The following is a 23,900-nucleotide window of genomic DNA, read 5'->3' on the forward strand; positions in this document are numbered from 1 at the left end:
TATTAACTATTTTTGATGTGGTAGAGCACCTCCAAGATGGCCCCTAGTAATCCCCACTTCTTTGTACTCATGCTTTGTACTCACTCAGCTGAGTCACTCCTGAATTTTTAAACCCCAGACACTGGGAAAAAGAAATGTTTGTTGTTTTAAGCCACTAAGTTATGGGGTAATTTGTTATCAGCAATAGATTTACACTTAGCTAATACAAAACAATTTCATAAAATATTTTGGTTTATGTTTCTTAGATGTTTATAATCTAAACAGATTTTTATGCTCCCATAGAAACAGAGAAAGTTATAAGAGTTTCTTGGTTTTTCTTACAGAGAATGACATTTGGGAGGGGGAGAGAATTTTAAACAGGCTCCACACCCAGCACAGAGCCCAACCAGGACTCAATCTCATGAACCCTAGGTCATGACCTGAGCTGAAATCAAGAGTCAGATGCTTAACTGACTGAGCCACCCATGTGCTCTATATAGAAATGTATCTTACTGAAGTATATTGGTTTGTAATCTTCTAGTAACAAAAAAATTAAGGTTGATTTAAAAGGCTTAAAATACTCTTCAGTGAGATAAATTTTTTCTTAAATAGAGAAATAAAGTGCTGCCTGATAATGTGATGAAAAATTGCTATTACGAATTGCTATTGGTAAAAAGCAGATTTGGGGTCATCGATGTAATGGTAGGGTCTAGAACCATTCACTCTGATTTAATAGCCTATTTATAACGGCCAAATCTTACTTTTGGCTGCTACAACAAAGTAACCACAAACAGGGTGGCAACAACAGAACTGAAATTTCCTACAGTTCTGGAGACTGGAAACCTGAGATCAGGTGCTAGCCTGGTCAGATTCTGGTGAGGACCCTCTTCCGGGTTACAGACTATTGATTTGTCCTTGTATCTACAGAAGATGGAAAGAAAGTGAGCAAGGCTCTCTGACCTCTTCTTACAAGGGCGCTAATCCGATTCATGAGGGCTCTACCTCATGATCTAATTAATTACCTCCTCAAGGTCCCACTTCCAAATACCATCACACTGCAGATTAGAGTTGAACACAGGAATTTTGAGGGGGAGTTCCTGTCTTAAGTTTCCTTAGCAACAACTTGAGGTACTTAAAATATTACTATGGAGGGGAATAAAGATTTAATGCATGTTCTTCATTTGGCTTTCTCAGAATTAACAAAAAATTAAAATTTTTGTAGTAAGACTATCTAAATACTCACCAGGAACTTTAATGCATTAAACAGTAGTTTTCGCCCAGATGGTTTGTCAAAATCAGCAATAATCCAGAGAGTAACTGAAGAAATTACATCATCCTCTGAAAGTTTCAAATAGTTTAGTCAAACTACCTCTTTTAAAAATCAAACCAAAAGCAGGGAACATTTCTAGTTAACAACATACATTAAAAAGTATTAAAATATTAAACTTAATTTTTAAAAATACGCAAATATTGCTAAAGATTATATACACATGCACATACACTGACATGCATATAAAAATACTAGGAGAGTGTTCTATAGGTTTATAGAAACTCAGATGCCAAAAAGAAAGAATAGTCCCTATGGGACATATCTGTGGAATACTTTTATTAGTAGACAAAAATTGTATTATGCTTATTATGTTTTCAATGTTGGCAAGCAAAACTATCTTCCAGCTGCAGCTACATTCTTTTTAAACTGACACTTATACCCCACTATATGTAAAACTAGATACAATAAAGCTATCAGTAGATATTAAAAACAGCAATATTTTATTAGCTTACAATTCATTTACTTTAAAATGTCTGGCTATCATTAACTTGGTCTAATCCACATCACCTTGTGCCATCAACAGCAATACAATTATTTTCTTCAGAAAAATTTGAAAATTTGGAAGACTTAAAGAGAAACAATTTTTAATTCTGAAGTCAGTTAAATGGGTTTAATTTCACCTAGGCTCAGCATCTGTCACCTGAAATAACACTTTTCTAGCCATCATTAAAACCAAAATAAAAAATAGAAAAATTAGTCCCTCTGATCACATGACCTACTTAAAACAAGTGCAAAAAATCTGCTATACCAAAAACTTACTCCTGAATAGAAGTGAGGCTTACAGTTACTACCATACTCAGTAATATGTATACAACATTATATAAAAACTGTAACAAAAAGGTTAACATTGAGTCCACATTGAAGCAACTTAAGAGTAAGGCAGTAGTGGTACATTCTTTTCAAAGAAGAAAAGTAAAGAATTTTAATGCCTCTTTAACGCCAGCACTTTTACCATCATAGTAAATTAAGAAATATTTCAGAAGTGCTAAGTAAATTTCTCACAACTCCATTATTTTACACATTTACATAATTGCAAGAAAGAGGAAAGTAGGTATTTCTCAGTTAATATTCTTTTAAATTGTTAGAGATTTAACAAAGGGCATTAATTATAGGCTAACTTACTCTGATATCCAGAGACAATTTTCGAAATACATCCCAGAACCTGATAAATAGATTTCTCCTATTTTTTATTCCCTGTTTCTGTTTCCTTTTCTCTTCACTAAACATAGTCAGGACCTTACTCTGCCATAACACAGAATTGCATTATATTTTATTATTTGTTGGATTTCTTGGAGACAGACCACTTTATGAACATAAAATCAAGGATCTGTTAGAAAATAATTCTGCAGCGATGTGGTCCAAACTTGACCCCACAGCATTCTAAAAAACTGGCTGTGTGGCCCCTGTTTAAAACTCTCATATATAAAAATATACCCCTTACTACACAGTTCATCCTATCTTGAGATCACTCTCACTGTTAGATGACTGCTTTATAACCTGAGATAAAAAGCAGCCTTCTCTTATCTTACGTGTATCGGCTCTCATTTTTCTCTCTAAAGCAAAGATGGTCAAACAAAGCAAAACGAAACAAAACCAACCAAACTCTACCTTTGTCTATCTGAATAAGTCACTGTCCTCTAATAAACTTGCGGACGGACCCACTGCAGACTCCCCTGTCCAGGCTAAATCCTATATCGGTCTCCCCTCCTGTTATAATCCTCAACATAAGCAAAAATCCAGATGTTGTTTAATCAGAGTGTGGAACTACTCTCCTCTGATCTGGGAATTATACTCTTACTCATGCAGTATAAAGTATCAGTTAACACAGTCCTGAAAGGGTTTTACCACCTTCTTAAAAAGGTGAAAAATGGAATAGCTTGCTTTTGAGAAAAGGCAAAAAACCAAGATGAATCCCTGTGCATATATGATCCAGTAGGGTCAAAGGCAGTTTCTCAGCACAATGCTTATATCCTAACAAACTACAGACTCTCTCAAAAACCAGACCCCTAGTCAAATAGCAACATACAAATTCATTATGCAACCACTTTACTAAAATCACAAATTTTGCTACTTTAGGAATAAAGTCAGGAAAATAAATGCTTATTACCTTCTTGGGTTAAATAATACATGTTCTCTGCTATTACAGCACTCTTATCTTGTGAATCCAAGAAAAAGAATGTAGAGAAATCTTCAACATCAGCAGTTACTGAAAATTTTCATATTGAATGTTAAATAACCAATAAAACATTCACAACTCAATAAACATTTGTAGAAAGTATATGGAAGGATTATTTTACCTGATGTGGATATTAAATTAAGGTACTGCCATTCTGTGTGCAAAATCAAAGGATTTACACGGGGTACAACATTATTCTTTTCCATAAGGAAATCAATGACATTTGTTTGATCATTTAATGTGCCCTACAACAACAAAAATATTACTTAGGTAATCTAGGCAATTTATATGTATATATTTTAAAGTTTTGCACAGAATACACTTAACAACTACTTCATCTAAAATAATAAATAAATAATGTAGGCAATTAGGATTCATACAATAAATTTTACAACAAATTTGCCTGTAAAAATTTGAATTTTCTTTCCAATAAAGCAGTTTTTGATTCAGTTATGCACAGGTAAACTTAATTAACTAATTACTACTTTTAAAGACACTGCTAAGTGATCAGGATGGAAATTTTTGCCATGAAAAGATGTTTTAATACAAAAAAATCACTTTTAGACATCATTTACCATGCATTTTTCTCATAAATGCTTACCTACCATGAAAACTTCCTTCTGTAAATTTATGGTTGCATCCATCATTCTGTGAAGAACACTTGTTTCCAGCTCCTCAATATTCAGCTGTTCGAGCTCAAAGGGTTCTCCATTATAAAGGGCTTGAGGCAAAGGACCCAGGCCAGTCATCTTATAAAAGTTTGCTCCTTCCTATTTAATTCAAAAATGCCAGAGAGTTAAACTGAATATGGCTGTCTGGAAAAGAAATGCATATGAAAAACAAGGGACAGACACTGCCACATTTTTATATGCCACAGAAAAAAATGTGAACTTTGCTGATTTCACTTGTCCTTTCCAAACATTTTTTAAAGGAAAGTAATTTACCCACATAAAGCAAGAATCAGGTAGCTTTTTCTGTAAAGGGACAGCTAGTACCCATTTCAGACTTTGTAGGCCATCCAGACTCTGTCTCAACGATGCACTTCTGATGCTGTCGTCCAGCTGTGATACCCAACACCTGGATGCATACCCACCGCTAGGTCCCAAGAAAACTGTGTATGTGAAGGCAGGCAGTGGGCGGGCAGGATTTGCTGACCCTTGTATAGAGTGTAACATTTAAAAAAAAACCCAAAACACCATTTACCTGTATCAGAGAGTCATTCATCCCGCATTCACCTGTTTAATAAACATCTGAATTCATGCCATCGGCATGAGGCTAGACACTGAATACAGAGCTGAAAGTCTGCCCTCAAGCGGTTCACACAGACACAAAATAGATGTATGCGCGCGATTCTCTGGGAGCCAAGAAGAAACATCTAGCCAAGCTTGAGTAAGGAGAGGAAGGGATCAGAGAAGCCTCTGGGAAGGAGTGGCATGGAAAGTCTTAAAGGATGAGTAAACGTTTGCCAGGAAGATAAAGTGGAAAAAGATATTCCAGGTGAAGTGAGAAAGCATAGCAAGGAATGGAGGAGAAGAGAGAATACAGCATATTTAGGCAATGGCCAGTAATTTTGTGTGTCTACAGTGGGCAGAGTTACATATGTGGGTGTGGTCAGATACAGGGGCAGAGACCAGATCCTGAAGGTGCTCAACATCTGGATTTTATTTTGTGAGTGATAAAGTGTGACTAAACAATTCATTTGCTATTCAAAACTATGTATTATTATAATTATTATTGCCAACATTCTCACAATTATTCTGTGAAGCTAAGTACTACCATCACATCCATTTCACAGATGATGACATATGACCTCCAGCACCACCCAGCTACTGCGTTTTATTTAAATTTTTTTTATTTTTCATGTTTTTATTTAAATTCTAGTTAGGTAACAGTTAACTGTAATATTAGTTTCTGGTGTAGAATTTAGTGATTTGTCACTTACATACAACACCCAGTGCTCATCACAAGTGCCCTCCTTAAAGCCCATCACCCAGTTAACCCATTCCCCTGCCCACCTCCTCTCCAGCAACCCTGTTTGTTCTGTTGAGAGTCTGTTTCCTGGTTTGCCTCTTTTCTACTCCCATGTTCATCTGTTTTGTTTCTTAAATTCCACATGTGAAATCATATGGCATTTGTCTTTCTCTGACTTACTTCACTTAGCATAATTGCTCTAGCTCCATCCACATCGTTGCAAATGCAAGACTTCATTCTTTTTTATGGCTGAGTAATATTCCATTGTGTGTGTGTGTGTGTGTGTGTGTGTGTGTGTGTGTGTATAAAATATATATATATACACCACATCTTCAGTCGATGAACATTTGGGCTCTTTCCATAATATGGCTATTGTTGATAAAACTGCTATAAACATTGGGGTGCATGTATTCCTTCCAATCAGTATTTTTGTATCCTTTGGGGTAAATACCCAGTAATGCAATTGCTGGATCGTATGGTAGCTCTATTTTCAACTTTTTGAGGACCCTCCATACAGTTTTCCAGAGTGGCTGCACCAGCTTGCATTCCCACCAACAGTGTAGGACGGTTCCCCTTTCTCCGCATCCCCAACACCTGTTTTTTTCTTGTGTTGCTACTACATTTTAGAAACAAAATTTGTACTTAGAGCTCTCTGACCAAGAGTCTGAACCCTTAATCACTATTATCTCTGCAATTATTGGGCACTTACGGTATATTAGGCTTATGAATGCATATAAATAAAATGCAAATTCTAACCTTTAATGTAGATGGGTACATTAAAAACAAGTGTGAATAGAGCATCCAGGGCTACCAAGGAGGGCATGGTCAGTTCCATCTAGGAAAAGGGCAAATAATGGTAAGTAATATGATCAGATTTGCTTATTTTAAAAAAGACCACAGTGGCAATGGTGAGAAAGAAGGGCATGGGAGAGTGTGCCCTGGGAATGTTGGTGAGGGACTCCTGCACTAGTGTGGGAAAGAAAAAGCAAGGGCCAAACAGAAATTCATGGTAATGCGCAAGGGGAGAATGAGGAAGTTTCTGAAACGTTCAGCTGGCAGGATGGACAGAACCTAACAACGTACTGTTTGGGATGGTATGAGAGAAGCAGGATGAGCATGAGACTTCTAGCATCAGTGGCCAGGGTGAATGACGATGCTACCCTCTAGGATAGGGCATAAAGAAGAAAAAAATGTTTGGGGTCCCAAGGAAGATGATGGGCTTGGTTTCGGATTCTTTTAAGATGCTTACGGGCAAGCCCCAGGTAGCTAGCTGCATACACGGGTATAGACCCAAGAAAGAGGTCTCTGCTAGAAATACAGGCCCTCTTCTGATTTACTCTGTGATTTCTAATTAGGCAACCTGTCCATTCCAAAAGCTTTAATTACAACAATTACAATTTAATTGTACAACAATTTAATTACAATTTAAATACCACAAATAAGCCAATGACACTGAATTTTATAATTTTAGCCCTGTTAGACTGAGTTCCTAAACAGGGGCTTAATACCTAATCTAACTGCAGCTTCAGTCTCCCTCAGAAATGTAGTCTTAACCCATCAGTCAGGAGTTTTTCCATCAGATCAGTACCAATGAGTCCACCACATGGGCCCTCTCCATCCCCCAAAGAAAGATGAGGTAGTCTGCCTGGTAAGACCCTTGCTTTTCCCCTAAGGGAAAGCCACCTTGACCAAAACAATCCCTTTTTTTAAAATTTATTTTATTAACATATAATGTATTGTTTCAGGGGTATAGGTCTGTGATTCATCAGTCTTACACAATTCACAGCGCTCACCATAGCACTTACCCTCCCCAGTGTCCATCACCCAGCCACCCCATCCCTCCCACCCCCCACCACTCTAGAAACACTCAGTTTGTTTCCTGAGATAAAGAGTCTCTTAGGGTTTGTCTTTTGCTAATAACATTCCTGCCCCACCCTCTGATAAAACCTTCCACTTGGTTTAACTCCTCAGTGAATCCCTCTATTTGCTAGACGGGATGCCGTCCTAGTCATGAATCATTTTAAAAAGCCAGTTAGATCTTTAAAACTTACTGGGTTGAATTTTTGTAAGGGGAAGCGTGTACTCACACACTTAAAAAAAACGGAACTTAATATTTCTGAGGAGTGTTCAGTATCCTTAATCTTTACAAAGATCCTTAAAATTTGTAACTTTAGTAGACAATGACTGCAGACACCTTAAAATAGTAACACCACAAAAATACTCATTTCACTACTTAACTCTTTAAAAGTGGGTTTCTGATTAAATATGGTAGATTTATCCACACATGTGCTCATCTCTCCTCTCCTCACACATTTCACTGAAGTGAGAATATAATAATAGAAAATATGAGCCCACAAGGGTCAAGAAAAAACAGGAGAAAAGATAAAAAGCAGGTAAGCAAAGTAAAAAGGGAAGTCACATCTGTTTAGACAGAAGAGAACGTGAACATTTTTCAGCATCCCTGGAGACATTCGGTGCCCCAGAGGGAGGATGAGAGCAGAGTGCCCAAATGGCCGAGAGTCTGCACACAGGGTAGTTGTGTCTCAACGCTGCAAAGCCACAGTGTCCTGCTTTTCTTACTCTCTGCAGAAACTGAATCACAAAGGCTAGCTTGGGTGACAGCAGGCGGAGAAAGGGGATGGAGACCAGGCAGGAGATTAAAGGAGAGTGCCCATCCTTCACACCCAGGCGGTGACCACATCTGTTCCCGCACATATCCTGTGCCCTCACCTTCGACACCTGCACCCTCTCCACCCTCTCGTCTGCCACATGTACTCCTTCTAAGAGCAAAATAAATAATTCTTATTTGAAGAATCTGCTTTAATCGAGAAAGTCAGCTCAGCTCCCCGAGTGAGGCTCACCAACTCATAAGAACCATGTATTTGTCATCAGCTTTTTAGGGTTTCATACTGACATGTGGAAAGATAACCAGATATCATAAGACATTTGACAAATGCTTCAAACACAAAAGAGAGAAATCAAAATGAAGAAAAAAAGGGAAGATGTAGAGGGCAGAGGTAATGCAGGGAGAAGAACACATCACAAAATTAACACTCTTAGATAAAAAATATATATATATATATATTGTGTCCATGAAAGAAAAACTGAATGCTATAAAAAAGGAATAGAAGAAAGATCTCCAGAGAATTTTTAAAAATTGAATGAAAAGGACAAAGGAATACAAAAAGAAGAAAAAGCAAACAGAGACTCAACTGAAAAGATTCAGAAAGGACAGAAAAAAATGAAGGAAAACATTAGAGAAATAAAGAAATTCCCAGAATTGATGGACATAAATCTCCAGTAGAAGGAGCTCACCAAATACCCAATACACTGATTGAAAGAGGATCAATACAAAGACATACCGTCATGAAATTTCCAAACACCAGGGAGGAAAAGATTCTAAAAGCTTTCAAACTGGATAAATACATAATTAAATAAAGCAGAAAGACAAAGGAATTAAAATCAGAATGATAACACTGGTCTCCGTAGCCTACTAGAAGACAGGAGATAGTAAAGACAGCCTCCAAAACTTGGAAGAAAAAGGATCATCCAGTCCAACTACCAATAAGATGGAAATGTAGCATAAGATTTTTAACCATAAAAGAGTTAAAGTATTTTTTCTATCATGCATGTTTACCTGGGAGAGGAGTAAAATCAGAAATAAATCATAAATAAATAGGAAAGGCATAGTACTCACAAAACCAGAGATAAAGCAGAGACCTGTAAAATGAAGTGGCAAAGGCAGACCCAGAAAGGAAGGAAGCTGTATTCATTTGTCCAAAACATGACCAGTTCACTTTAGAGAAAGAGTGGGCATGGCTACGGAAGAGCATTCTAGGGGCTGGTGTGAATGAAGAAGGTGCTTGTTTGTTAATTGCTGTGTTTATTTGTAAGAAAATTTCTGGATAGGTTATCTGTCCTACCTACTATCTGGATACATTTGCAATAAAGAAGAATACTATGGAAAATGGGTAATAAAAAATGAAGTAATTCTTAAAGTTAAAAAAAAACCAAGTTGCTACAGTATTTGATTTACTAAGCAAGGAATATTTAAAAAGTCACACACACTAAATATTCACTTAACCAAAATGTGTTAAAAACAGACCTGATAATCAGCTGGTTTGCACTGGACAGGCTTTACCACTTCTTGAGGTATTGAAATATATCTGTACCAGTTGGTAAATAGCTGCTGTCCTGGGATGGTGATTGCCCATGAGAAGCACCTTGACCTCTTTCCCAGACCCTCAAGGTCAACACGATTCAGCCACTACAGGGTGACCGTCAGCACAAGGGCCTAAAGACTCCACTCCAGCTCTGGGATCTGCTTCCGGTTGACTCTCCGACTGGCTGCTCTTGAAGCCACAACATTTTTTTAAATATTTTAAGTAATGCCCCTGGACTTGGAGAGACCAAGTGAAGGTAGGGAGGTAGAAGAGAGCTCAAGCCCCAGTCACTATAACAGGAACTCAGCAAATATATCTAAAACTTAAGACTTGCAAATACAAAACTGGAGGAATACAAAAGAGTAAGACCCCTTTTCTTGAAGTATAGTCCAGCTGGAGACGACATTTATATCCACATATGGTATGAAAGGCAAGAAAGGCAATTAATGGGAAACAATACTATTGGGTTGTGAATTCCAATATTTGATGGTAACATGGTGTTATTCAGATGACATTTTTATGGCATCTGATAATAAGTATCATGTTTTGGCTCTGTAATATCTCAAATTCACTTGTATCACAGCAGACATTACTGTTATATTTACCTACAACAGACACGAGTAAATGAATCCATTTCTTTCCATATACAAGTTAGATTATGAATAATATTTTAAACTTTTTAATATATTACACTGAAATAAACAGCTTCAATATTTCTTGCCAGCTGTTCTTAGGAATGTATTTTATTTTAATGCACTTAACAGCCTCAGGTACACAGGTGTTATAAAAGGCTTTAAATACCATAACTGATTTGAACCAGAGAAGGGTTCTTAAGAAACAAAGCACACACAACTTAGTAAAAAATCAGTAAGTAGTATCAGACTCATTTTAAAAAAGGGCAAATCAATCAGAAAAAAATTTTTACTCTCCCATAAGAAGTGGTTCTTAGTATCACCATTATGCATCTATCGGTCATGCTTAATAGATACGATTCTTGCACAAGCGTCAGTCCCTAAGGAAAGTAAAGTCTGAATAGAAATTGTGCTCTACCAGTGAGTAGCAAGCAGAGAAGAGCCCACTTCTATTAAAAAAGAAGAAAGAAAAAGAAAAGCACAGCATGTAAGGTCTAAGTATGGAATTACTTCCAGGACTCCTATCATTATCACTCACCATCAGCTGATATTAAAACCCAAATGGTGCAACCTTTTGCTTTCAACCTGTGCAAATAGGATCCTTAATATTTAAAAACTCACTGTTTTTCTATTCCATGAGTTTATATAGTCACTACAGGAAATTTGTGTTCCTTCTCCCCATAAGAGTACCTGAAGAGTACGCATAAAAAATAATTTTCTTTCTAAATTTCCTTAGCTTGTGATTATTTTATTATAAGAGATGCCTCCATGCAACTTTGGCCCCAAAAGAAAGTTCATCTTGGTTGCTTTTTAGTTTTGTTTTTCATCATATGAAAATATAGTAATGAAAAATATCAATGAAACTCATTCTCAGGTTAGAAATTATCATTTGGAAAACATTCTTACAGAACTAAAAATAATCCCTAATTCCTACCACACCGGCTTTTCAATTGCACTGGGACCCCCAGACCTCTGGCTTCCTGGCTTCGCTTCCGTTTCTAAGCAGCCTACACATGCCCCAGAGGTCTCCTCACAGGCTTTGGGCTTCTTATGCCAATGCCACATCCAGCTCCTAACATTTCAGCCTCACAGCACTTTATCCAGCTATCTTCCTTCATTCATATGCCTGATATTTTGGACTTTCTTTAAAAAGAAAGAGATTGATGCTCCTGTAAATTTATGGTAGGCAACTCCAGCAGTAATTTGGCATCATAGCCATTTTTATATATGGCTTCACCATACCGCCTTTCCTAGCCCCCAGAGCAGCAATTTCTAAAACCTCACTGCTCTCGTGAAGTTCCATCCTACAACATAACCTTCGTTCTCAGATGGCCCTGCCTCCTCAGTCATGTCACTCAGGAGATGTTTACTGACGACACACTATGTTCCAGTCGCTGGGCCCTGGGCCTGCAAGACCCAGCAGGAGACATGATCCCTGCTCCCAGGGAGGATGCAGTCCAGGGAGAAGGTAGGTAATGAACAGCCCACTGTAACCAGCATTATGCAGGAGTGTGCAGTATTAGCATGTGATGTTAGCACGAGCAACTTAATCTCAGGTGGAGGGTTAGGAAAGGCTTCCCAGAAGTTCTTCCCAAAGTGTTACTTTTCCCCCAAAGTAACATTAAAGCCAGGAGCTACAGAGAAGCACACACAGGCTAGAAGAGAAGGGAGGCAGAGTGCATGAACCAATGGTGGGAAAAAGCACATGAAGGCCCTCTGGTGAGAAGTAGGAACCCACTCGGGAACCTGAACTAGTCTCCCTGCGCAAGAACAAAAGAGCAAGGAAAAGAGTCATGAGAGGTGAGACTAAGGAGTTAAACAGGGGCTGAGTCAGGTGGGACATTACAAAGCCAATGATCCTGACCTTCAATGGTTAGCATGGAGACAGGACCAGATCTGCGGTCTAAAAGCTCTTATAAAATGCAAGAACCCATCTAAAACACTTGAAATCTGTATGGGCATGAGAAATTCAGCCCCAGTGATGCTCCATCTTCCCAAGTTTGGTTCTTGTCCTAGCATTTATCTAAAAAGCCAGCTTTCCATTTCTTCTTAAGAAAGTACAAATTACATTCTTTAAAATTCTACATTCAGGGCACCTGGGTGGCTCCGTAGGTTAAGCGTCTGCCTTTGGCTCAGGTCATGATCTTGGGGTCCTGGGATCGAGCCCCACATCGGCTCCCTGCTCAGCGTAGAGCCTGCTTCTCCCTCTCCCTCTGACCCTCCTCCCCACTTGTGCTCTCTCTCTGCCTCAAATTAAAAAAAGAGTCTACATTCAAGTTTCCTATCCTGTAAATCCTGACAATTCTCGTCTCATACTTTTCGAAAGGTTAATAATGGCAATTTGAGTACTCGTATACAACTTGCATCATTCAGAGGTGTTAAATTTCCCTTCTTTCTGAGGGTCTAAAACCCAAATCATGAGTTAACTATATTGAGATCATTTATTCATGAGATTATAGTGAAAGTTTCTTGGATCATATTTTTGAAAATCTGCATTTCAACTTACCTTTCTGTCATTATCATATTTAGAATGAACTCCCAAAATATCCCAAATATTAGCATCTGGAAATAGATTTAGGAGAACACTCTTCACATTGTCTACAGTGAGCATATTGTCATTCTTCACTTTTTGGTACATCTGTAGAAATAAAGATCTTATAATTAATTTTCATCTTATGGCAATAGTTTTCTTTCTTTCCCTGAGTGTGCAGGTTTATATAAAATAAAAATATACTTTATACTTTGTAAGTTCTAAGTATACCACATATGTACATATATAAACATGTCCCCCACCCACACAGATAAATCATTTTAACCACACAATAGATCATCTCCCAATAAAAATGGTTTTGTGAATATTCTGTAGCTTTCAAAATACCAGAACAAATTTATGTTATGTTCCATTTTGATCAAACTAGACACTGTGATTCCTGGCAAAATAATGGCTCCCTTTATTTTTCTTTAAGATTTTATTTATTCACTTGAGAGAGAGAAAGCACAAGCAGGGGGAGAGGGAGAAGCAGGCTACCTGCTGAGCAGTCTCCAGTGTGGGGCTCGATCCCAGGACCCTGGGATCATGACCTGAGCTGAAGGCAGATGCTTAACCATCTGAGCCACCAAGGTGTCCCAGCTCCTTTCATTTAAAAAGGTATATGTAAAATATATTTTTAAAAGATTTTATTTACTTATTTGAGAGAGAGAGAGACAGAGATAGTGACAGAGAGCACAAGCGGGAGGTGCGGCAGGCAGAGGGAGAAGCAGGCTCCTCGTTGAGCAGGGAGCCGGAAAGACATGGAGCCCAATCCCAGGACCCCGGGATCATGACCTGAACCAAAGGCAGACACCCAACTGACTGAGCCACCCAGGCACCCCTATATAAAATATTTTAAATGGCTTATTTCAGAAAGGCTTTATTTTCATTCCTGATTGCTCTCCAGTAAAGACCTTAACTAGGTTTCCTCTGTACCTCCGTTCTCCCCGCCCCCCACTCAGATGTTGTAAGCACAGTGGCATGATATAAACTGTAGCTCCTTTATTTTCTTGCTTCATTTCTCCCTCATTATAGATCCTCTACTATGCCCCAGGATCTCTGCTAGGCATGGGGTAAGGGACAGCTCTGCATCAGGAGAGAAGGCATCTCTGAGCAGATGCCTCAGCTGAGACATAAATATGAACACTGAGTTAGCATTAAGGCATTCTGGGGGAAAACTTCCCAAGCAGAAGAAACTTGTACTTACAAACACCATCAAGTACCATTTTGATATACAGGTATCTCTCACTTCTCAAAAGATCATGTTAGGCTATTTTTCTTTTAAGAGAGTGACATCAGTATCTGTTTTCACTAACCAAAAGAAATCCAAAGAGGATTTTCATTTTTATGAAAAACGGTAGAAAGTGAAAATAGCATTTAGTGTTTGTTTTGCAGTGTGACTGGCCCCGCCAGCCTCCTTCCCCAGGAACTACAACTCGGGATCCAGAGCTTGAACCGTGTCTGTGAACATCTGTGCTTTCTTTCAATTTATTCTGTGCATATCATTAGCAAGATGTGTCCTAAGATGTCAGAAAAGCCTAAAAGAGGTTATTTTTTGGTTCTGGAGAATGCTCAAAATTTTTTCCATATCAACTGAAGATTACTGCTTTTTTACACCATTTGGGTTTGTTACAGAAGTTTCACAGGAATGCTCTACTCAGAAGCGGGGGAAACCTGCATCAGTTAAGAATGTTATTTTGAAGATGCCTGGGTAGCTCAGTTTGTTAAACATCTGCCTCTGGCTCAGGTCATGATCCCAGGGTCCTGGGATTGAGCCCCAGGAGGGACTCCCTGCTCAGCAGGGAGGCTGCTTCTCCCTCTCCCTCTGCTTGTGCGTGCGCACGCACACACACACACACACACACACACACTCTCTCTCTCTAATGTCAATTAAGTTTTTTTAAAAAAAAAAGAATGTTGAGTCCCCCATTATTGCCAGAGACAGTCCTCATATGAGGCCTGACGGAAGCCCCACACTATTCCTCATGATAACCTTTTCCTTTTCTTACTGTAAACCTAGTGACCTATTCCTTGAAGAAAAGGCTCAGGTCTATAATTAGGTCCCACAGTTTAATTTTACAAGCTTCTCAATTTATAGGCAAGTTTCCTCCTCATAATCAAGCCGAGCATGCTATGATCTTAGTAACTAAAAAAACAAAAAGCAAAAATTTTAGCCTTCTGTAAAACATAAATAAGGATTAGAAAAAATGAGATCTTGAATAAGGCAAAAATTATATATGAAAAGTTACTGATATTAGTCATCTTACAAATTAGTCATTTTCAAATAGTAGATATTCTTAAGCTATCTCAGGCAGCTAGAATGTCTAGCATAAGCCACTTAGATATATAATGATTCAATCTTCTTATACATTTTACAAATTTTAAAACTGTTACATACCTTGGTAAGCAAAAATAGCAATCTGGGGTCTTTACTTCTTCATATAAATTTTATTTTTCTCTTTTTTAGCTTCATTAAGGCATAACTGACAAATAACACAGCAATACATTTAAAGTGTAGAACACGATGGCTTGATAAATGCACACCGTGTGAGGGGACTCCCACCATTGAATTAACTAATATATCCAGCACCTCACACATATTTTTCTTCCTTTTTTGGTGAGAACATTAAAATTCTACTCTTAGCAAATTTCAATTATACAGTACAGCATTATCAACCAGTCCCCATGCTGTACATAAGATCTCCAGAGCTTACTCCTTTTTTTTTTTTTTTTTAAGATTTTATTTATTTGACAAGAGAGAGAGACACAGCGAGAGAGGGAACACAAGCAGGGGGAGTGGGAGAGGGAGAAGCAGGCTTCCCGCTGAGCAGGGAGTTCGATGCGGGGCTCCATCCCAGGACCCTGGGACCATGATCTGAGCCAAAGGCAGACGCTTAACGACTGAGGCACCCAGGTGACCCAACTTATTCCTCTCATAATCGGAAGTTTGTACCTTTGACCAACATTTCCCCATTTCACCCACCCCCCTGACCAATCACTTTTCTACTGTTTCTAAGAGTTCAGCCTTTTTAGAGTCCACATACACGTGATATTATACAGTATTCATCCTTCTTTGTCTGATATATTTCACTTCGCCTTATGCTTTCCAGGTTCATCCATGTTGTCACAAATGGCAGGATTTCCTTCTTTTTAAAGGGTGAATGACATTCTGAGGTATGTATACATACACACCACACATTTTCTTTGTCCATCCACCGATGGATACAAAGTCATTTCCATACCTTGGCGATTGTGAATACTGCTGCAGTAAACATGGGAGTACAGATAACTCTTTGAGATACTGATTTCGTTTATTTCATTTCCTTTGGAAACAGCTGAAATGGGGTTGCTGGTTCATACTGTCATCCTATTTTAAATTTCTTGAGGAAGCTCCAGATTGTTTTCCATAATGGCTATACCAGTTACATTCTCAGAGGGTTCCCTTTTCTCTACAGCGTGCCAGCATTTGTCATCTTGATTGTCTGGTAACAAACCCCCCTATAGGTGTGAGGTGACAGCTCACTGTCGGTTTTGATTTGCATTTCCCTGATGATTAATCAAGTTGAGCACCTTTTCATATACCTGCTGGTCATCTGTAGGTCTTCTCTGGAAAAATGTCCATTCAGATCTATTGCCCATTTTTTAATTGGGTTACTTTTTTTTGCTATTGAGTTATATGTATTCCTTATGTATTTTGGACATTAACTCCTTACTGAATAGGTAGTTTGCAAATATGTTCTCCTGTTCCACAGTTGCCATTTCATTGCATTGATGGTTTCCTTTGCTGTGCAGACACATTTTATTTTGATATAAATCCCCTGTTTATTTTTGCTTTTGTTGCCTTTGATTTTGTCATCAAATCCAAAAAAATCATCACTAAGATCAATGTCAAGGAGCTTACCCCGTGTTTTCTTTCAGGAAACAGTTTCAGGTCTTCAACTTTTTAATCCATTTTGAGTTGACCTTTGTGTATGGTATAAGATAGGGATCCAGTTTCATCATTTTGCTTGTGGATATCCAGTTGTGCCAATTTACTACAATCTACTCCCTCCGAAGGCTAACTTTATGTTGACAAAATATTGAATTTTAAGTTCCAAAATAGATCTATTTAATCCTCTGTTCCTTTGTACAATTACTGTCATATGTATTATATCTATGTTAAAATTTGTTTTATTTAAACTTGTGCAATTTAAATGCAATAGGATATATTCTTATAGCCTTTTGTATGTATCCATATATTTACATTTTATTTACAGCTACCATTTCATTTCTTTCTGTGAGTGTGAGTTACCATCTGGTGTCACTTCCTCTCAGCCTGAAGGATTTCCTTTAGTATTTCTTTTGACGCAGCAAGAATTCTCTCCATCTCTACCTGTGAATATTTTTATTTCGATCTTTTTGCAAGGATCATAGTTCATGTTAGCTCTTGTTCAACTTTTGAAAACCAACTTCTTTCATGTATTTTGTCCAGTTTTATACTTGCTTACTGTGAGATGGTTAATCTGTTGTCAATTACCCCATCATAGACAAATGTTGAAGGCTTAAAGTACTTCTGCATTCTCAAACATGCATTCAACAAATATTCATCAAGTACATAACATACATTTTTTTAAATCTTTTTTTTTTTTAAGATTTTATTTATGTGACAGAGAGAGAGAGAGAGACAGTGAGAGAGGGAACACAAGCAGGGGGAGTGGGAGAGGGAGAAGCAGGCCCCCCCGCTGAACAGGGAGCCTGAAGTGGGGCTCGATCCCAGGACCCTGGGATCATGACCTGAGCTGAAGGCAGATGCTTAATGACTGAGCTACCCAGGCGCCCAACATTTTTTTAAATCTCAATCTTGCAAGGTAGGAAGAGAAAATTAAATTAGTAAGTTCGCATAGCCACTCTGGAGAGCTGAGATACACAGTCTGATTATTTTACCATATAAATACTGTACCTCCTCTATAATTCTCTATCACATGTCAAAAATTTTCATATACTTATAAATTTTGATCTTCTACTACATTCCTCTTTCTCCTGATACCATATTTTCAAATTACCTAACTTAGATACAATAATTTGTTCATTGAAATGAAAAAATATTAAAGAGATTTTATAATTCACATATTTTACTAAAAGACTAGATTTTGCTCAAATTATTCTAAATTAGTAAAGCTAAGTCATCTGAAGGATACAATACAATACACTCCCAATAGGATGTTAGCTCAATCATGTTTTGGTTTTCTATGGGCTACAAAAATTTTAGGGTTGAAGCATACATAGTCTAAATAACCGCCAACATTTGCACACTTCAGACCCTGGTGGATTCTAGTATGCTATAAATATTCCTTCCTCACACATTTTTCCCTCTCTTTCCTCTAATTGCTTAGTACAACTTGTAGGCTATAGCACATATTTAATACTTTCATGCTGCGCTGTATGGAAACCTATGGTTTCAAGTATAATTTGGTCTTCCAAGATATTACAGTATTACGCTAAACATCACAGTAGATAATTCAAAAGGCCAGTGATTGCGAAGTATGAATTCACATGCAAATTTATGTCTGATACAAAGCACTTCCAGAATAGAGAGTCAATAGAGAGAATTAAGATAACTTAGATAAGGAGAATTTCAAAAGGTCTTCAAGGTTCTTAGTTTTGACTATCATACTGATCCTTTCACAATAAGGTGGCCAGACTTCAATAAAAGCTATGTCAGTCTAAGCCCCTTATAAATTCTTACACCAATCAGTTAATAAAAGTAATAGCCTGAGATACAAAAGTGACACGTAATCCACAGCACTATTTTACAGAACAAAGTGTATCCCCAAGTCACTGAGGCTCTGGTAGTTTCTGCGCGGCAGGACACTGAGTTCATGAGGTATTCAGTGGTTTTCCCAGGAGCTATGGAAGCAGGGCAGGGAGTATACAGGGCTTTGGTAATTTCACACGCTCACTTTGAAGAACCATTCCTTGTTATAATAGTGGGTGAAAGCGAAAAGACCAATGAATTTTAAAATGAACAAAAGCTAGTTTTTCAGCTATGGTTTGACTTTCTTAATAACAATACAGTTCTTTAATACATCTGTTTCCAAAATGGGCCATAATAGTTTCAAAACTTCGATTATGAAATAATCTTCCCATTTCTTATTGTTCTTTAAGTTCTTGCCAGTTTCAAACTTTTTTTTTTATACAATCTCTTTGTCAAATTCAGTACCCATCCTGCTATTTCTACCTAATTTGCTGTCATGAAGTGATCTCCTTCTCCTCTGAAATTCTCTAGGAAGGGTCTGCATACCTTGTCATTTAGAATATTTAAGTTTGCAGTAATCTTTTTTATTCATGATTTTTTCAAGACCTGGTTCAGGAATCCTTCCCTGACTCATCATTTTCTCTGAGTATGTTTTCCTCTAAACTTAAATATACAATTTAAATTCCATTAGCAGCTGGAGGAACTCAAGCAAATTCATCTATCTATTTTGGCAGAGTGTCAGTTGCCTAATTTATAAAATGGGGAAAATATGTATTTCAGTTGGGAGTTGCAAGAATCACATTCATCGTCTGTATTAATCCCCATGATTGTTTTTTATAAACTTTGAAAGATAAAAATAATAAATGATAATAATTACAATGCAGAAAAACCCACTGTACAGTCTAAAGAAATTATACCTAGTGCACTCACTTGTACTATGGAAATAAACGCCTGTGATACATCATGTTCTTCTGCAATATAGTTGAAAGCTCGCCAGAGAGCAACGCCAACGTCATCCGCTCCATCAACTTCATCATCTGTGTTAACAATGAACACAAAACCAATTCTGGGAAAAGAAGGTGAATAAGGAATGTCACAACTACCCCTTGAATCACAGTCAACACGATTTTTCAACATTACTAGACTATAACATCTAGATGGACAGAATGTGTTAACTGGGGGGAAGAGGGAGTATTAGATTTGAAAAGGTTTGATTCGTAATGTCTAGTCACCAACATCCGTCTACCTAATGGATTCCTCCAAACTGTCAAACTCTCTCTGGTGATATCAAATGACCATGTTTTTCCAGAAAAATAAAGGGAAAGTATATTCTTAACACAACCTCAGGGAAATGGATCCATCTTTAAGCACCCAAAGTGATCAGATCACTCTCTCAGGAAATGAACAGGGTTAACGAGACTACTAAGCAGCTTTGACTAACAGAGTCTATCATAAAGGTAAATGTTTCATAGCACAATCATGTTGTGTCAGGCGCTAAAGACCACCCACCACTGCTTTGAATTCCACATGAATACTCTGTGCAATACTCTATGGTACAACATGAACATCATGGGATTTCCTTTAGCTGACCGTTTAATGTTATAAATTGACAATTACCTAAGAGGAATTTCATGATAATAGAAAAGTTCAGCAAGTTTTATAAAATCCAAGGTATATTCTTGAGCAGGATCAATAAACAGAACCTAAAAGAAAGTAGATAGTTTATAATCACTATTTTAACATTCTGGAATTTTCATGAAATTCAAGTTTAGTTTCTGTCACTAAAAGTATGAAATTCAAGGTGCAATCTTTTTTAAAAGAAATTTCCGGCAATTCTATTAGCAATATTCGCGCCTCGGATAAACCTCATTGGCTACGATACTGCCACTGCGCAAAGCTAAATTTCCGGCAATTCTAAAGAATTCTATATAAGAAGGAATTTCATAGGTAATGAAGGATTTCTAAAAGCTGCACATCTGAATAATACATGGAATTTAGTATCAGATCACGCATCTTTTTGGAAGCATAGCACAAAGTAAACTTTTAATAACAAGTGAAATACCTTATTCTAAATGTGCATTGGATTGTCTATATACATATATTTTTAAAAGATAGTAATTGAATTTTGAAAAAAATAGCATTAATATAACTGCTTACTCTATACTGCTGTAGGAAATAACATATTCACTTTCTTTGTGGAGAAAAAATAAAGCCCCTGCTAAGTGTTTTCTGCACACTTCACAGTTGTATCAGGTTATTTAATATTATAATAGTGAACTCATATGCATAGATGATAAAGTGATATCCACGTATTTTTCCCTGAAATGTACTAAACTTTAATCTTAATTAGTTCTTTAGAACACAGAAGGAAAAAAAGTTCAATCAAATTCCTTTCAGAAAATGTGAACGTAACTCATCAATTTCACATCGGAACTATAAAAGCACATCTAAATAAGAAGAGGCAGCTTTGCAGCATCGCTGGCTTTGGAGGTCTCGTTGGCCAATGCCACCTCAAGCTTGCTGCATCAGGCAAGTATTTCCCTCTGTATTACACAGACGTCTATTCACCAAGAACAGGCTAATCCAAAAAGAATGCTGATACCTTTATAAAAGATGTATACAAAATGTCATATAAAACTCACCAAATTATGAAAATTACGCCTTACAGAAGGTATAGTTCCAGGGAACACGGGCTTCAGAAGCTCCTGGCAACTTGCAGGCCATGTGACATACAACTCATCATTTTCTAGGTCATTAATCCACTATAGAGAAGAATCCAAAAATCTGTGAATGCTTTAAGCTAATACTTAAGTCATTTTCTTTTTTTTTTTTTTAAGATTTTATTTATTTATTTGACAGAGAGATAGAGAGCACAAGCAGGCAGAGTTACAGGCAGAGGGAGAGGGAGAAGCAGGCTTCCCGCTGAGCAGGGAGCCCAATGCGGGGCTCGATCCCAGGACCCCGGGATCAGGACCTGAGCCGAAGGCAGACGCTCAACCGACTGAGCCACCCAGGCGCCCCACTTAAGTCATTTTCAAAGCCAGTTTTCACTCTTTCAAAGTAAAAATACACAAAGATTTCTATATTTCTGATTAAATATAAGAAGCCAGTTGAATATTCTTTAAATTAAGGAATATATTATGTGCAACAATTTTATATTCCCATGGTCTTTTAGATTAAGCCTGACCCTCCTCCCAGAACTGACTTCTTCTATTCATGTTTTTCATATTAAAAAATAAAATTGTATAGAAATTACTCTCCATAAACCACTTGACAGAGATTAAGTGTTTATCTTGATTATCAGCAGTATAGGAGGCAGTCAGGTCCTCCACCTCCCTTCTCAAATTTTAACCCTTAGACATAAGGAAAATAAAACATGACACTTTGGATGTCTGATTCTAATCAAGAGCTAACGGTTTATACTAGACTAAGCCACCTGCCTGAAAGAATGCTAAGAACTGGGGAAAACATATAATCTACTGTTTAGACGCATGGAGGTAGGGTCAACCAATTATCAAGAGTGAAGGAGTTACAATCCTTGAAGGCAGGAAGGACAGCAGCAGACAAGCTCCATGTTCACCTCAATTCCGTCCCTAGGGATATTTCCCAAATTACAGCTTGGAATAACTCATTCAAACAGCAAGTGACAGTCATATTGGGCTGGAAAGACAGGAGTCAAAATTAGGGTTGCCTAAATGGTAGGAGTTGAAGGGGCGGGGAAATCCAAGAGAGGGGGAAAGTGCAGGAAAGAAACCAACAGTCCTATCTCTCTACAAATTCCTCTCATTTGCTGACTAGGAACCTGCACATACCCATGGCAACACCCTGGCCCCAACACCACCAAAAAAACCAGAAAAAAAAAAAAAACCCACAAAACAAAACCACTACACAGTAAGGAGACAGAAGTTGAAGTCTGAAGTGTTAAGACTTTGGCAAACATTATATTTTAATTTGAGAAACTGACAGGGCTAGCCCCCAGGAGTAAGATACAAAGTGGAAGAGCTCCCACGAAGCCTGGAAACATGCCTCGACAGAGCCACTGAGGTCTGGTACTCAGGCTGCCGCAGCAAACCTGACAAGCATTTGCTTCTGTAACTTTACATAGGCAATTTCAGGCTCTAATCAAAAACTGCCATGCAAAAAAAAAAAAAAAAGGACCAAATACTAAAATGAAAGAGAAAAACCGGACAATACAGAGGGACTTAGACAAGGACTTTAAAATAACTACAATTAATATATATATATATTTTTAAAGAAAAAATAGGGCGCCTGGGTGGCTCAGTTGGTTAAGTGACTGCCTTTGGCTCAGATCATGATCCTGGAGTCCTGGGATCGAGTCCCACATTGGGCTCCCTGCTCAGCGGGGAGTCTGCTTCTCCCTCTGACCCCCTTCCCTCTCATGCTGTCTCTCATTCTCTCTCTCAAAAAAATAAAATCTTTAAAAAAAAAAAATAGATGGAAAATGTTAAGAGAACTAAAAATCCATCATAAGAAGAGCCAAAGGGATATTCTAGATTTTAAAACTCTGTAATTAAGAACTGTAAGAACTTCTAAAGAAGATTTAACTGCAGACTGGACATGGAGGAAGACGGTGATTAGTCACCTGGATGACAGATCAATAGAATGTATATTAACTAAAGTGCACAGAGAAAAGAAATAATGCCAAATCAAAATGAAGGGTAAGAGAGATGCATGACACAGGCACGTGGTCTAGCAAGTGCCGCTCAAAGTCCCGGAGGAGAGGAGAGAGGAGACCAGTGGTGCCCAAGAAACCAGGCGGCCTCTGCAGTGGTCCAGACACGAGGTTCTGGGGAGTGTTTCACCACGTCAGAGGCAGTGGCTTCAGAGAGAAGACTGAAACCGCTTTGCATAGGCCCAGAGACTGAACTGCCCATCTTTTACTCTCAAGTAAATTTATAGAAGCAGCAACAATAACTGGAAGAGTGACCTCACAAAGCTGCATGCACAACTGGCACTGATATTCCAATGATCTATGGCCATTAGTTTTGTTGGCCATAACTCTGGCCTTTGTATCTACTGGGCTACCTACCAAGATACTGAATAAAAGATATTGTCATTAATAGATTAGAACTTATAAGACAATTTCCTCACTGTCCAAGGAGCTACAATAGCTTAGCAAATGGACACAAGATGGGTCATGGTGTTAGAGGATGACTTTCTGAGAGAAGTGAAGAACTTAAAAGACTTAAAATTTACATCTTTTGGGTTTTCTCTAGGGAGTGACATCAGCTAAAATGGCTGAGTAAAGGATTTCAAAACTCCACCCTGACACAAAAGCAACAAGAAATTAGAATATTGGGGGGAACTCAACATTTTAAGAACTATGAAAACTAACCAAAAGCTTGCAGCAACCTTGAGAGTATT

The 23,900-nt window shown here is 37.9% G+C and overlaps 1 protein-coding gene and 1 pseudogene across 1 annotated transcript in view; both read right to left on the reverse strand.

Annotated features, from left to right (window-relative positions):
- The window catches only part of UGGT2 (UDP-glucose glycoprotein glucosyltransferase 2), a 170,400-nt gene that overhangs the window by 69,087 nt on the left and 77,413 nt on the right, over nucleotides 1–23,900 (reverse strand). The window contains exons 13-20 of the mRNA XM_028112040.2: nucleotides 21,158–21,277; nucleotides 20,133–20,218; nucleotides 19,446–19,581; nucleotides 12,758–12,889; nucleotides 4,091–4,255; nucleotides 3,607–3,730; nucleotides 3,417–3,515; nucleotides 1,223–1,317 (exon numbers count right to left, since the gene is read on the reverse strand). Coding sequence (XP_027967841.1) covers nucleotides 1,223–1,317; nucleotides 3,417–3,515; nucleotides 3,607–3,730; nucleotides 4,091–4,255; nucleotides 12,758–12,889; nucleotides 19,446–19,581; nucleotides 20,133–20,218; nucleotides 21,158–21,277 — 957 coding nt within the window. The remainder of the gene's footprint in view (nucleotides 1–1,222; nucleotides 1,318–3,416; nucleotides 3,516–3,606; nucleotides 3,731–4,090; nucleotides 4,256–12,757; nucleotides 12,890–19,445; nucleotides 19,582–20,132; nucleotides 20,219–21,157; nucleotides 21,278–23,900) is intronic.
- On the reverse strand, nucleotides 20,257–20,414 carry LOC114215892 (U4 spliceosomal RNA; annotated as a pseudogene).

This window comes from Eumetopias jubatus, unplaced genomic scaffold (genome assembly GCF_037043125.1).
Source record: "Eumetopias jubatus isolate StellerSeaLion01/CBP00866 unplaced genomic scaffold, mEumJub1_p1.0 scaffold_3, whole genome shotgun sequence".
Classification (NCBI taxonomy): Eukaryota; Metazoa; Chordata; class Mammalia; order Carnivora; family Otariidae; genus Eumetopias; species Eumetopias jubatus.